Below are 12854 nucleotides of genomic sequence, written 5' to 3'. Positions count from 1 at the left end.
GGAGGGGCTGCTGCTGCAGGCTCAGGCCAGGGCTGTACCGGGCTCTTCCTGGCATATGGAGACTGTGCTCGGGGCTGTGGGACTGCGCTCCTGACACATGGTGACTATGCTCAGGGTGGGCGGCAGTGGTGCTGCGAGGGGCCTACAGGGGGTGCTATGGCAAAACTTGTGGTGGCTGCAGCTCCCCTGCCCTGTAACTGCCCTCCTAGCTCCAGCCCTGCTCCGCCCTGAGCACAGCCCCTCCGTGCAGATCTGGGGGCACATGTCCCCGCCCTGCCCATGCCCTCCCACAGTGTGTGCAGCGGTGGGAGACCCCCCTGCACGAGCCACAGTTCTGTCCCGTGTGCTGCCTGCCCAAGCCCCTGTGCCACTCCTTTCCTCACTGCGGGGGGTGTCGATCTGCCCCCCATATCCCTTCCCTTCCCCCTCCCCATTCACCACAACAGACTTACCAGCGGCATGGATCAGTATCGGCCAATCTGCCTCCTTAAAAATTGGCTATCAGTATTGACCCCCAAAATCTCTATCCATGCACCCTACCCTTTAGGTCACTGAGAGAGAATCCAAAGTCCCAGTATAGTCCAGACATTTGATGCCTCTATGGCTGTAGCTGTATAAGCATCTGGGAATCAACCCTGCGCATCCAGCGTGGCAGACAAGGACTCTACCACTGAACAACAGGAAGTCTCTGATCTAGTGAGTCCATAAGGGCCCTGCTATACCCTCAAATGAAAAGTGGGTAAAAACCAGCTCTGGAGCCATTATGCATTTCCAAGCACCAGCTTTTGGCCGGTTGGCTCTTTGCATAACTCAACAGTAATTTTTAAAGTATGATAATAACCAGTTCATTGTATAATGGAGGTAATGTGCCACAGGGGGCCTAAGAGGTACCTCTACCCTGCCTTCCACCTGCTCTGTGAGAGGCGATACCTTTATTAGACCAACTAGGTATTTGCAAAAAAAAATTCTTTATCATTCTTTATTATTTAGGCAGTTTGCAAATAACTGGCTGGTTTGGGTAGAGGTGATATCTTTTATTAGACCCACCAGAAATTTGCAAAATATGTAAGCAATAAAGGATAATAAAGCCTTTTTTTTGTTGTTGTTTGCAAATATTTGGTGGGTCTAATAAAAGATATCACTGCTACCCAGAGCCGATTCCTTTTTGCCTGTAGACCAACCTGGCTACCCTCTGCATGGGCGACTGGTGCCATCTTAGTCAGGGGGGCACATGCCCCCCCAGCAACCAGTCAGCAATGGGGGCTGGGGTCCCTCTGCAGCCAATCTCACCGGCGGTGCTCCTGCCTACCCCCTCCCCCCATCTGTCAGAGGGGTTCATTTTCATTTTTTTGGGCCTGGCCTGGTTCATCTGTTGCCACCCACCACATGCGCTGTACAGGATGGCACGTGCTGCGCTGCATGTTACCACAGTTACTCAAATCCAAGACGAGGTTTTTCTCTCCTCCATGGCGGGGAGGAAGGCTTCTCGTCTTGGATTGTCGAGGGGGCAGGAGGCTGCTGTGGCGCGGCCCGGCCCCGTGCCTGGAGTTGGAGCTGCCGCCTCCCCCCTTGTCGCCTGCCCCAGCACCCTCCCCTGCTCCCCTCGCCCGGGGAGGGGAGCGTCGTTACCTGCTTCAGGCCCAGGTTGACGCCGTCGTGCTCGGCCGCCGCCTGCGCCATGTCGGAGGGGGCGGAGCCTCCGCTTCGCTCCTCCCCTCCGCGGGGAGGGCGGGGCCTGACCGGGCCGGGGTCCTGCAGGCGCGGCGCGGGCAGCCCGGCGCGGGGAAGATGGCCGCGTCTTGGTGGGCGCCCCGAGGGCGCGCGCTGCGCCGCTTCCTCCTGGGCCCGCGCCCGGGACTACCCCCGTCTGCCCGGCCCTTGCCCCTGCCCGGCTGGAGGCTGCTGCGCGGGGTTGCGGCGCTGCGCGGTGAGTGCGGGCCGCCGGGGACGGGGACGGGGACTGGGAGCGGGCCTGTGGGCAGCCGGCTTGGGGCGGGGGCAGCCCCCGATCCCTTACTAGCAGCCTAGAGCTCCCTCGTTAGAGCCTGCAGCCTCCTCGGTTAGCCGGGGTCCCGCATGTATAGGTTCAGAAAAGAGGACACGGCGGGGAGGATATGCCCGTGCCGCACCCCCGGCCCTGCTGCAGCCTCTCACTCCCGACCCGCATCCCCCTGCCCCCCCTCCCCGCCCCTCACTCTCAGCCCGCAGCCCCCTCGTACTGCCTGGTCCCTGCACTCCTGACCCACAGTCCCCTTCCCCCCCTCCCCTGGTGCTCCTCCCTCCTGACCTGCAGCCCCCTGCCCCCCCAGCCCTCCTGGTGCCCCTGCAGCCAGCCTCTTGCCTGCAGGAACCCACAGCCCCATGCCTGCCCAGCTCTGCTGGTACCCCTTGCTCCCGACCTGCAGCTGCTTGCCTACCATTCCCTACCTTGCTGGTGCCCCTCACTCCCCACCCACAGCCCCGTGGGCACTGTCTGGTGTGCTCTGTTCAGTGTCCCCCTCTTAGCACTCTTGCCTTGAACCTTTGTCTTCCATTCTTGTCCCTGTTTTCATTATTATTTGTCCAAAGAAATCTGTAACGCATCACTAGTGGCCCTCCAGTACTAAAAGGGCTTATAGCTTCCATGGCAGGCCTGGCCCATAACTTCCCCATATGCGTTAAAACAGTCCTTTAAGCCCTGTAGATGCTTCAAGGCTAGACAGGTGAACAGTGACTGGTGAGAGTGCCTAGTCTCGGGCACCTGGGATATAAGAAGCATGGGTCACAGGGCTTACAGATGAGCTGGGCCACCTTCATGGTGAGTGGTACTGACCTTGCTCATTTGCTTCAGCAGCAAAGCCCCAGCATGAGGGCACTGTCACTATGGAGGAGCAGTGACTGCAATATATTGATCCTTAGGAAAAATGACCTTTAGTACAGAGCAGTGGTTCTCAATCTATTGCCAGTGGCGTTGTGTAGGGGATATACAAGGGTGCACGTGCGCCCCCTGAGATGCCCTGACTGGTCATGCTCCCCACTTAGGCAATGGGTACGGGGAGCAGGTGGGAGCACCGGTGGCCCCCCCTGAAAGCACCAGCCATGGAGTGCGAGCGCCGGATATAGGCTGCGGCTGCTTCTGGAAGCGCCGCGGCCGCTTTTGGGAGCAACGTGACCACTCACCAGTCAGTAATCTGTGCCCCCCCCTTGGTTGCTGATAGGGTCCATGCCACCCCTGATAACGGTGGCACCAGTTGCCTATGCTTGTCACCATAATGGGCCAAACTTGCTGCTCTCAATGTGTTATGTGGGCCACACCCACACAATTTACTTCCTGTGTATCCATTTAACAGGATGTCACATGGGCTTCAGCAGTGTGCTGACTGGGCCGTGTGTGGCCTGTGGGTCGGAGGTTGAGGACCACTGGTACAGAGGTTGCTTTATACATGTATATATAAATACTATTTTTGGGTCTTTTGCTTGGTTATTTAATTCTCTTTAGGATTTTGGAAGTTCAAGGACTTCATCTGTAGTTATCTACTTGCATACAGGAGAAAAAAATAGCTCTTTCCTAAAATTGAACCTATAATTGGAACAATATACGAACACTTTGAGTTGCTTCAGATATTTTGATTACAGTGTTTTTTTTTCAACTGAATTTTTCTCTTTTAAGGCTGAAAATATGAAACGTTGTTTCCCCCCCCCCCCCCATTTTTATTCAATTGTTTCCATATTTAATCTCTTCTTTGGTAAACTAAAAACTGATGGGGGGCGGGGCAGTAAGGTCCATTAGTCATGGTCAAAACCTGCAGATGCGGGGAGGGCTGGAAGGGGGTATGAGGCGCTAGAAATTAAAAAATAAAAATACAGCCTCTAAAACTAGAAATAAAAAAATAAGACTACGAAGAAATAAAATTCAATAACTATTTCAATATAAATACAATGATCACTTTGTAAAACTCCGTGAAATTAGGAGTGTCAAACATATAGCTTGGAGCCTGAATCCAGCCCGCTGCACTGATCAGTCCAGTTTGTGGTGTTTCTGGTGGGACAGGGAATTTAGGTCTGGGGCCTGGTGAGGCCTGCTGCAGAATCTGGGGCTCCATTGGGTATGGCTGATGGTGGCAGGGGGACAAGTGAAGACTGTGCCGACAGCTTGATTGGCTCATGACTTCATGCACTGCCTATGTTGTGGCAAGTAGTTGCCTGCCCTGCCACTGCCTCTGCTTCTTGCCCTGCTGATCCAGCCTATGAGGAGCCCTGTGATCTGGATCCAACCTGGGGCACAGGGTGAGTTTGACACCCTTACAAGGAGCGAGGTGATTAGTGTTGGCCATAATAAATTTAGAGCAAGGGAACAAGAGATTAGAGGTTATTTAGAGGTGTTAATATTGTTTTCAGGTCAGCAGGGGCAGACCAGATTCATCTTGGAGTACTCTAGATTATAAATTGGCTGAGGTAGTTGCAGAGGCATTGGATATTATCCATGAGAATTCATGGAGGTCAGGTGAGGTCCCAGATGAGCAAAAAAAACAAATAGAAAGCCCATCTTTCAAAAGAAAGAGGATCCGGGGAATTACAGAGCACTTGATCTGCCCTGGATACCTGGAAAGATTATGAAATGTTATCAAGGAATCTGTATCTAAGCACCAAGGGTATCAGGAACAGCCAGCATGGATTTGTCAAGAGCAAATTCCTGACCAAACTGACTTTCTTTTGCAATAAGGTGTAATAGGCTTTGTGCATGGAGGGGAGGAGGAGGGGCAACATGTTTGAGATACCACATTTTCTTTTGTATAACACACCCCAGAATATAGCATCAACTTTATTCTTGAATGGCAGAATGGAAAAAAATAATGTTTTTGAGATTAAGGCCCCTACGGTGAAGGGGGGAGTGAGGCTGGCGCTGCCCAGCCAGGATGGGGCAGGGCATGGGATGGAGCCATGGCTCATCTGGGGGGTGGGAAGTGGGGTGGCTTCTGCTGTTGCACGTACCCTGGGAGGGCATGTGTGGTGTGCGCCTCCCAGATGTGCACGTGGCATGAAGATGGGCTACCGTTGCGGGCTGGAGCCGGTGCCGGGTTCTTCCCAGCGGGAGGGCTGGGTCGGGGCTGCGCTTGGGGTGGGTGGTGGTGGTGCTGGGATGGGGGCTACGGTGAACCGCCTGCCCTGATCGCAGGCCCAGCCCAGCCCCACTGCCGGGAAGAACTTGGTACAGTGCCAGCCTCAGCCCACCCTTGCCCTGTGCACAGATCTGGGGGCACGCAACCCCCATGTCCTCCCGGTGTGTGCGTAGCAGTGGGAGCCACTTCTCCACGCCACTATCCCCTGGATGAGCTGCTTGCAGCTCTGTCCTGCGCCCTGCCCCAGCTAGGGGCCTCAATCTGATCCCCCCCTCCCGCCCCTTCCCCCACAACAGACTTGCCAGCTAAATGCTGCTAGGCTGCACTCCTGGCCATCCATGTGCTGCAGTGTGGCTGCCCTCATATACGGGGCATTTATTAGTGATATTATCAGCCACATCAGCCAAAAAAAAGTCGATTGCCAATAATGTCAGTTTTCTTTATGTTGGTGCCGATACGATATGGGACCGATGTATTGGTGAACCTCTACTTTTTAGCTTCATCTGATGAAACAAAAAGATTTTTAGCTCTGGTAATTTGTCATTTTTCACTCATTTTGATCAGTGCTGACCCATTAGTCAAAGTGAAAAAAGTAGCTACCCCTTCTAAACATTTGGGCCTGGAAAAATCTGTTGTCATTCACAGGCCTTTAACTCATGCAGAAATTGGAGTTGTAAGAAAACAAGGCCTAACGTATTAAACCATGGAGGTTAAGTGTTCATTTTATAGACTAGATCAGTGGTTCCCAATCTGTGGTATGGGGACCACCAGTGGTACACAGGCAACCTGTCAGTGGTACGCATTAACAGATTTATTATAATTACTTTATATGACAAAAATTTGCTGATGGTACTTAAGTTTGTATAGTGTTAAATTGGTGGTGCACAGTCTGTCAGAGTTTGGGAACTGCTGGACTAGATTAAAAAGATTATATGAAGCACCCAGCAGTCTTTTCTTAATAAAAACCATGATCCTTCTCTCATTTAAGGTCAGTGGTAGAATTCCCACTGGCATTTTTTGGGATGATAGTGGGTGCTGGAAATGGAGGGTTCTGAAAACATTTTCATAGTTCAGACGATATCCTAATAATGTTATTTATTTTCTGAAAGCTTCTCCACGCAGTCATAACTGAGTGGACTGCTGTCCTCCCTGAGCTGGTATCTAGTGATCTCTCTGTTGAAATTACAAGAGCTGTTTATGTGCAAAAGTGTTAACTGGAGGGGGCTTTATTTTCTCTGTTAATGGAAATTGTTAGCAGGAAAAAAAGATAGTCAATGTGTGTCTAACTGTGTCTTCCTATAGACAGCAAATAAGCATTGGTTTGGGAAACCAGGATACAGTAACTTGTATAATGTTTATAATTACTCTTATAATTACTTTTGCTCTTCAAGGTGTTTTTGTGTGAGACCCGTAACATTTAAGGAGGTTTTCAAACTGGTCCAGAAGTAAAAATGAGCTAATTGAAAATTGATACATTTTGAACCAGTGAAAGAAAAGTGTCATTTCCTGTTACAATAAGTAATTACAGTATCAATATCTCCCAGCCTTAGTCAGCAGTGTTTGCATCTGTTTCATAGCAGATATTTTTGTCTAGCCTGCAGATGGTGCAAGTGTGTTATCTTCTGAGTAGTTTGAACACTGTCATTTTTAATAAGCCTTGTATAAAGGGAATGAGCTACACCTGACCCTGTGGAATATAGAAAATGTATGTTGGGAGATGGAGAGTGAAGCCAAAATGAAAAAATTACTGGCTAATTTATTGTGGCATTGGTTCAACCTTCTATTATACATCTTTGGTTCACATAATGTGTGTCCCATAAACTGACTGTGCTTCCATAAACTGAGAATGAAATTTAAGAAATACCGTATTTCATAGTTTCATAGTTTCAGGGTCGGAAGGGACCTAATAGATCTTCTAGCCCGACCCCCCGCCAGGGCGGGAGAACAACCCAAAAAAAAAACAAAAAAAACCCACTCACCCTAAAAACAAAAACGGGACTCAAATGAGTCCAGCCAGGTAAGTATCCAGCCTCTTCTTAAAGATCCCCAGGGTAGGGGCCAGCACCACCTCCCTTGGAAGTTGGTTCCAGCTCCTAGCCGCCCTAACTGTGAAGTAGTTTTTTCGGATGTCCAATCTGTACCTCCTCTCCATCAACTTGTGCCCATTATTCCTTGTTATGCCAGCAGGGGCTAGGGGAAACAGCGTCTCCCCCAAACCCTTCTGGTTCCCCCTAGTGAGTTTATAGACGGTCACCAGGTCCCCCCTCAGCCTTCTCTTGTGGAGGCTGAATAGGTTCAAGTCCCGCAGTCTCTCACTGTAGGGTCTGCCCTGTTGTCCCCGGATCATGCGGGTGGCCCTCCTCTGGACCCTCTCCATGTTGTCCACATCCCTCCTGAAATGGGGCGCACAGAACTGGGCACAATACTCCAGCTGCGGCCTGACCAGCGTCGCATAGAGGGGGAGGATCACCTCCCTGGCTCTACTCGAGATGCACCTGTGGATGCACGACAAGGTCCGGTTAGCCCTGCCAACCATGACCTCGCATTGTCGGCCCATGTTCATCTTGGAGTCAATAATGACACCAAGATCCCTTTCCGCCTCCGTGCTCTCAAGTAGGGAGTTCCCCATCGTATAAGTGTGCTGCTGGTTCCTACTACCCAAGTGCAGCACCCTGCACTTGTCCGTATTGAAACGCATCCTGTTCCTGTCTGCCCACCCCTGTAACCTATCCAGATCCTTCTGCAATCTCTCTCTCCCTGCTAGCGTGCTCACCTCCCCCCAAATTTTGGTGTCATCAGCGAATTTAAACAGGTTGCTCTCCACCCCAACATCAAGATCGCTGATGAAGAAATTGAACAGCGCAGGGCCCAGGACCGAGCCCTGGGGGACTCCACTACCCACCTCCCCCCAAGTCGAATATGATCCATCCACCACCACCCTCTGAGTGCGACCCTTCAGCCAATCTGCAATCCATCTGACCGTGTAGGCGTCTATGCCACAGTCGCCTAGTTTATTAATTAGGATGGGGTGAGAGACGGTGTCAAAGGCCTTGCTGAAGTCCAGAAAGACTACATCCACCGCGACACCTGCATCCATGGCCTTTGTGACCTGATCATAAAAGGCAATCAGGTTGGTCTGACATGATCTCCCCCTAATAAATCCATGCTGATTGCCCCTGAGCATCATCTCTGATGCTGGCCCATCACAAATGTGCTCCTTGATGATCTTCTCAGTATGTAGCCTACTGAATTTCTTTAATTGCATTAGTCACAGTAGTGAAGCTTAGATCTGCTTCATAATAGCAGCAAATTGGTTTGTACTACATTTATATTTGAGCAGGTAATTGGCATTCTTAAAAACTGTAGGTCTGTCCATTAAATTCAATAAAAGGCTACAATACTGATGAAGCAGAATATTGCTGTGTGTTCTTCACAAGAAAGAGGAAATGGTACCCTAATGTAGTGATTCAGTCTGTCTTTCTACCTTAGGTTTTTATATCTTGGCTATTGCTGTGTTATCTTAGCATGGTTACAGAAGTGTAGTAAATGTTATATAACAGACTAGACTGAATATTGCTGTAGGAAGCTATGAAATAACATTTCAGCAAAGGATGCTGAAGCCGTTATCTCCAGCTCATTCTGTTTTTCTGCTTTAACAAGGCCCTTGTTGTACTTATTATAAGGCAGATGAAACAAAGGTAAACAGTGGGTATAGATTATGACCAGTGCATCAAAATATAAATTCAGTGAAATCCAGAGGATTATTTTTCAATTACTGTGTTTAAATTAGCGTTTATATAGCTGTTAGGAGGTTTTATAGGTGTACTACACAACTTGTTTCAGTAATATAATACAGTAATATATATGCATAGGAGCATTATGTTGAAGTTCTTCTGCTTTAATCTTATGAGCAGGGAGAGGCTAGAAATAATTAAACAAAATGTAACCTATAAGGCAGTGGTACCTAGGCTTCTAGCCCTGCAGGCTGGATGAGGCTTGGTTTGTGGGCCAGATCCCACATAGGGTTGGGACATAGGGTTGGTCCATGAGAGTGATTGAGTACACTGGCCCAACCTTGCGCACCTAGATCCAGCCATGTGCAGGCTTGCTGTAGTATGCAGGACTACATTACTATATTTAATATAAATATAATACAAATATAAGATGAGGTTTCACCTCCCCCACCCCCACCAGTATGGGAGAAAAAAGCCCCATATCTTATATTTGCATATGAAGTGGAGTGGGGCGCAGGTGGCTGCTGTGGCTCTGACTTTGGTCCTGAACCTGGGTTGGGACCAGTCACAAACACAGCAGCCTCCTTTTCCCCACCTCTACTTTTCATCTGCAGCTGCTGCCCCTGCCACGCACCCCCTTCTCTCCCTCTTACTGTCAGGTGCAGCTCAGCTCTGTCAGCTCCTGGTCATGGAGCATGTGGAAACACCTTCTTTTGCCCAGCCAATCAGCAGCGCCAGGCAAGGGCTCCATAGCCAGGTAAGAGCTATGCTTCCACATGCTATGTTCTGGGACAGGGCAAGCTGAGCAGCATCTGATAGTAAGGTGAGGGGCGGACAAGGAGCAGAGAAGGAGGGGGGCTGCAGGTGGCAATGGGGCAGGAAGGCTGCATTGGGAAGAAGTGGGGGCTGCAGATGGCAAGGGGCCACCTGACACTTTCTCCCTCCTGCCCCCCCCTGCCCCTCCCAGCCTGTCTCTGCTTTAGCATTGGGCATGAGGGAGATTCAAGACAACCCTCCAATACTTAGATTGTGTACCTGGAAATTTATAACACATTTATACGTTTTCCATATGGAATCTAGTTACTGCGGGGGGAGCATCTTATATTCAGGTTCATCTTATATTCAAGTAAATATGGTATCTGGCTTATATTTACTTGAATATACCCATATATTATCTGGCCCATAGTGCCAGATATCTGGCATCAGGGGAACGGCAATTAATGCTGCCATTGGTCCCCCTTGAGTACCACTGCACAAGGGGTCTCAAAGGATGGATATATTATGACTGCAGCAAGAGCTTTAAATTAATTACTGATAGCTTTAAAAACTGCACTAAGTTAATGGAGCTCAAACTTTTAGTCTGATGTGCCAGATTTTTGCAACTCAGTTCCATGTGGGCCACCACTTCCCTCCTGTAGGGGAGAGGAAAGGATAGAAGGTAGAGCAGGGGTGGGCAAAATCTGGCCCACGGGGCCCCTAAAAAAATTTGGAAAATTAATATTTCTCTGCCCTTGATTCCTGTAAAAAAATGACAGGAACCAAGGGCAGTAGGACCCAGGGGAAGCCCAGCAGGCTCCTACAACAGTAGGGCCCGCCTGGCCCCGCCCCGCAGCTGGAAGCCCCAGTTGGGGTTTCTGGGCTGGGAGCATGTGGCTGCCCCCATGCAGGAAGCTCAGGTAAGTGGTGGAGGGGGTGACCCTGGGCAGGGAAGGAGCGCGGGGGGGTGGGGGGGAGCGGCCCCTCCCTAGCCCACGCCCGGTGCCCCACGCTGCAGCCTGTGCCTGCTCCGGACAGCCCTGTGCAGGCTGCAAGCGCCTGCAGTGCAGGGCATAGGTCGTGGGGTGGGGGAGGGGCTGCTTTTCCCCCCCACAGCTTTTCCCTGGGCTCCTTCCCTGCGCGGAGAAAAACGGCCCCTCACCTGCCCCATGGCCAGCTCCCCACGCTGCAGGCGCTTGCAGCCCGTGCGGGGTTTCCCAGAGCAGGCACAGGCAGCCCCAGGCAGGCTGCGATCAGCTGCAGCGTGGGGCACCCGGCATGGGGTAGATGAGGGGCTGCTTCCCCCCCCCACGCTCAGCACCAGCTTGTAACCTGGCCCCACTGCCAAACTGGCAGTGAGGCAGGTTACAAACTGGTGCTGAGCACAAGGAAAAGTGACCCCTCACCCGCCCCATTCCCGGCGCCCCACGCTGCAGCCGCTTGCAGCCTGTCTGGGGCTGCCTGTGCCTGCTCCAGACAGGGCGGGGCGCTGGCCATGGGGCAGGTGAGGGGCCACTTTTTCCCCACACTCAGCACCAGCTTCTTGCCTGCTGGCGAGCAGGGAAGAAGCACTGGGTGTGAGCAGGCGGGGAGCCAATTGGAGCCCTGCACTGGTGTCTCGGGGCCAGTGCCGGTGGGGCCCAGAGCAGGGTGGCAGGGGCTCTATGGAGCTGGGCCAGCTCCCCCCTCCCTGCTGGTGCAGCCCAGTCTAGGTCCATGGACCCCTGCCAGCCTGCTTCCCGCTTTGGGCCCCACCGGTGCTGGCCCTGGGATATCGGTTCCAAGACATGGGGATGTTGGTCCCAAGATGGTGACCAGGGGGCGGGGCTACCCATGCAGCCCTTGACAGCCTGCCAAAACTGGGTAAGCAGTCCTCCGCCCAAAATAATTGCATGCCCCTGAGGTAGAGGGATGCCAGTGTCACTACAGAGGGGGAGGAAGAGGAGGGAGAGTGTAAGACCAGCTTAACTTTAGTAAATAGCACCCATCTCGGAGAGGAGGGAGAGAGTAAGCAGTGCCTGTTGTAGGGGAGGGGATAGGCAGAGAGCAGGGAGGACAGGAGTGGGGATCAGCAACATGGTGCAGGATGGAAAAGGGGACACATGGAGCTGCTTCTTATTGCTGATTCCCTGTGCTGCAGGCTGGATCCATTCACTTTGGGGGTCATATCTAGGCTGTGAGCTGTAGTTTTTGCACCACTGCACTAAGCAAGCAGCAAGCACCTATGGAAATATTGACAAAGGCAGCATGGTCTAGTGCAGAAGTGGGCAAATTATGACCCACAGGCCAGATCTGGCCCATGAAGGGATTTTGCTCAGCCCTCAGCCAGACTCCATTTCCTGGCAGCAGTGGCTCCTCCTTGCTGCTGTTTTCAAACTCAGTCCTGCAGCCCTGAGGCCCCGGCCTTGTTCTGTCTGTCTCCTGTGATCCTGGCCCTGGCCCCAGATGCAGCTCCTTGCTTGCGCAGCTCCTTGCTTGCACAGCTCCCAGCCAATTGCCATAGAAACCCCAGGATCATGGGGCCGGGGTAGAGCCGCAACACACTTCCTGTGTGTCCTTGCCGCCAGGACTGGGGCTCTGTCTCAGCCCCGGCCCCACACTGTCATGGCCCTGCAGTCCGGGGGTCTTCATGGAGTCCGGCCAGGAGCCATGTGTGGGCAGGGTGTGTATGGGGAGCTGCATCTGAGGCTGGGGCTGGAATTTCATAGATTTCATAGACATTAGGGCTGGAAGGGACCTCGGAAGATCATCGAGTCCAGCCCCCTGCCCAAAGGGCAGGAAGTCAGCTGGGGTCATAGGATCCCAGCAAGATAAGCATCCAGTTTGCTCTTGAAGGTGTTCAATGTAGGCGCTTGAACCACCTCCGGTGGCAGGCTGTTCCAGACCTTGGGGGCTCGGACAGTAAAGAAGTTCTTCCTTATGTCCAGCCTGAAACGGTCTTGTAGTAGTTTATAACCATTTGACCTAGTTGTCATCTCTTGGGGCGCTCTGGTGAACAAACGTTCCCCCAGATACTGGTGGTCACCCCTGATAAACTTATAGGTGACCATCAGATCACCCCTGAGCCTGCGCTTTTCCAGGCTAAAGAGCCCCAGGGCTCTCAGCCTGTCATCGTAGGGTCTGCTTCCCTGACCTCTGATCATGCGCGTGGCTCTTCTCTGGACTCTCTCAAGCTTCTCCACATCCTTTTTGAATTGTGGAGCCCAAAACTGGACGCAGTACTCCAGCTGCATCCTCACTAAGGCCGAGTACAAGGGGAGAATGA

At 52.0% G+C, this 12854-nt stretch overlaps 2 protein-coding genes across 3 annotated transcripts in view; one reads left to right on the top strand and one right to left on the bottom strand.

Annotated features, from left to right (window-relative positions):
- The window catches only part of APIP (APAF1 interacting protein), a 31080-nt gene extending 29365 nt beyond the window's left edge, over nt 1-1715 (bottom strand). The window contains exon 1 of the mRNA XM_006014657.3: nt 1630-1715. Coding sequence (XP_006014719.1) covers nt 1630-1680 — 51 coding nt within the window. The 5' untranslated portion in view covers nt 1681-1715. The remainder of the gene's footprint in view (nt 1-1629) is intronic.
- Nucleotides 1664-12854, top strand: part of PDHX (pyruvate dehydrogenase complex component X) — a 122938-nt gene continuing 111747 nt past the window's right edge. Inside the window, exon 1 of one of the 2 annotated variants that reach the window (XM_025213258.1) lies at nt 1664-1802. In XM_025213258.1, the coding sequence (XP_025069043.1) occupies nt 1679-1802 (124 nt within the window). In that variant the 5' untranslated portion in view covers nt 1664-1678. Of the gene's footprint in view, nt 1803-1937; nt 2798-12854 lie in introns of those variants that run through there. The other variant, XM_025213731.1, reaches the window with a different exon arrangement.

The sequence above is a fragment of the Alligator sinensis genome, unplaced genomic scaffold (genome assembly GCF_000455745.1).
Source record: "Alligator sinensis unplaced genomic scaffold, ASM45574v1 scaffold442_1, whole genome shotgun sequence".
Taxonomy (NCBI): Eukaryota; Metazoa; Chordata; order Crocodylia; family Alligatoridae; genus Alligator; species Alligator sinensis.
The sequence above is the reverse complement of the archived record's forward strand: the minus strand, read 5'-3'. Positions and strand labels throughout refer to the sequence as shown.